The 2,500-nt window shown below is 54.4% G+C and overlaps 1 protein-coding gene across 1 annotated transcript in view; it reads right to left on the reverse strand.

Annotated features, from left to right (window-relative positions):
* The window catches only part of LOC308149898 (voltage-dependent T-type calcium channel subunit alpha-1I-like), a gene marked incomplete at its 3' end in the record, with an annotated part of 119,872 nt that overhangs the window by 58,536 nt on the left and 58,836 nt on the right, over positions 1–2,500 (reverse strand). Inside the window, 1 exon segment of the mRNA XM_080522778.1 lies at positions 1–218. This exon segment is cut by the window's left edge and continues 125 nt beyond it. Coding sequence (XP_080378904.1) covers positions 1–218 — 218 coding nt within the window.

Genomic DNA, 2,500 nt, shown 5'->3' on the forward strand with positions numbered 1-2,500 from the left:
CCACGCTGCCGTTGACCAGCGGGTCGGGGCTCAGGCCCAGGCCCTGGCGCCGCAGGGCGTCCTCCTTGTCCAGGCAGCAGGTGCGGCCGGCCTCGCGGCGCGCGGGCACGTCGGTGCACGCCATGATGCCGTTGTCCTGCGCCAGGGAGCAGATGAAGGGCCGCTCGTCGTCCTCGTCGGCCATGTAGTAGGGCCTCGGCAGGGACACGCCCGTGGAGCTGGGGGAGGGGGGGGGGGGGGGGGAGGATGAGGGGAGGAGAGGATGAGGGGGGAGGAGAAGGTAAAGAGGGTGAGAAGAAAGGGGGTTTAACACTCGAACAGCCATGAGTAAGAAAATGTGTTATATCTTTGCACTCGATCAAATTTCAGGACCCTCCTTTCATGACTTTTCCTAGATATATGCGTTCTACCACCCAGTATCCTTACATTTTCAAAATCACATCAGGACAAGCTAGTGTAAAGCTATTTTGCCAACTAGTGGTCGTTGTGTGTAAATAGCAGATTTACATTCTAAAGAGGCGGCTCTTTTAGTTTTCAGTAAAGGCACAGCTGTTCTAGTTTTAAGGGGTGAGAGAAATATCTCAGCTGGTATTACTCATGCACAAGTCCACTCGGTGACATTGCTATTTTAGGGTGGTCGGAGGGCGTTATCCGTGTTGATCTGCGTGTGTGTGTGTCTGTGTGTGTGTGTGTGTGTGTGTGTGTGTGTGTGTGTGTGTGTGTGTGTGTGCATGTGTGAGTGTGCGTGAGTGTGTGTGATATGACATCCTTGGCAGTGCTGCACCACTTGTCCGTCATGCCAATTTACAACATTTCAAGGTCTGGAATTGGTGTTGATAGAGGCGGAAAATAGAATGATCAAAGAGAAAGAAGAGAGAGAGAGAGAGAGAGAGAGAGAGAGAGAGAGAGAGAGAGAGAGAGCGTTTTGAGTTTACAACAACAAACATTATGATGTGACGGCACAAGGAAGCACATCAGCCTTGTAGACTATACAGAGAGAGAGAGTGCAACAGACAGAGAGAGAGAGAGAGACAGAGAGAAAGAGAGAGAGGGTAAATAATATTGGATTTAAAATTGTATCACGTCTCAGGCATAGCAACATTGATCAGTTTTAAAAGCTTAGATGTCTCAGCTTCACAATGGAACCTATTTCAATGACATAAATCTGCTGAGCAGGAATGAGAGAGAGAGAGAATGATATTGAGAGTGAGAGAAAGAGAGCACAAGGAAATAAGAAGAGGCAGAGAGGCAGACAGGCAGACAGACAGGCAGAGAGACAGAGAGGCAGACAGAGAGGCAGACAGACAGGCAGACAGGCAGACAGGCAGAGAGGCAGACAGACAGGCAGACAGGCAGGCAGAGAGGCAGAGAGGCAGACAGACAGACAGACAGACAGGCAGAGAGGCAGAGAGGCAGAGAGGCAGAGAGACAGAGAGGCAGACAGACAGACAGACAGACAGAGAGGCAGAGAGACAGACAGACAGACAGGCAGACAGGCAGAAAGACAGACAGGCAGACAGACAGACAGAGAGACAGAGAGACAGACAGGCAGACAGGCAGACAGGCAGACAGACAGACAGACAGACAGACAGACAGACAGACAAGACAGGCAAAAAGACAGACAGAGAGACAGACAAGTGATGCAGCAGAACCAGTCCCCCACGTCCCCTCATCCCCTTGTCCCCTCAACCCCCCCCCTCATCCCCTTGTCCCCTTCCCCTCATCCCCTTGTCCCCTCAACCCCCCCCCTCATCCCCTTGTCCCCTCAACCCCCCCTCATCCCCTTGTCCCCTCAACCCCCCCCTCATCCCCATGTCCCCTCAACCCCCCCCTCATCCCCTTGTCCCCTCAACCCCCCCCTCATCCCCTTGTCCCCTCAACCCCCCCCCTCATCCCCTTGTCCCCTCAACCCCCCCTCATCCCCTTGTCCCCTCAACCCCCCCTCATCCCCTTGTCCCCTCAACCCCCCCCCCTCATCCCCTTGTCCCCTCAACCCCCCCTCATCCCCTTGTCCCCTCAACCCCCCCTCATCCCCTGGTCCCCTCAACCCCCCCTCATCCCCTTGTCCCCTCAACCCCCCCCCTCATCCCCTTGTCCCCTCAACCCCCCCCTCATCTCCTTGTCCCCTCAACCCCCCCTCATCCCCTTGTCCCCTCAACCCCCCCCCTCATCCCCTTGTCCCCTCAACCCCCCCTCATCCCCTTGTCCCCTCAACCCCCCCCTCATCCCCTTGTCCCATTTCCCTGTCTCCTCCAGACCAAACAACAGCCTAGCTAGACTTACAAGGGATGTGTGTGTGTATGTGTGTGTGTGTGTGTGTGTGTGTGTGTGTGTGTGTGTGTGTGTGTGTGTGTGTGTGTGTGTGTGTGTGTGTGTGTGTGTGGGGGGGGGGGGGGTACATTTTCCCATTAGGACACAGCTGGATGACAATCAAGCATGGAAACAGTTGGCATATCGATGTGTAAACTAATCTAGAAATGCAGTCAAGTCATAGGTGTTA

The sequence above is a fragment of the Nansenia antarctica genome (genome assembly GCF_963989245.1).
Source record: "Nansenia antarctica genome assembly, chromosome: 2".
Classification (NCBI taxonomy): Eukaryota; Metazoa; Chordata; class Actinopteri; order Argentiniformes; family Microstomatidae; genus Nansenia; species Nansenia antarctica.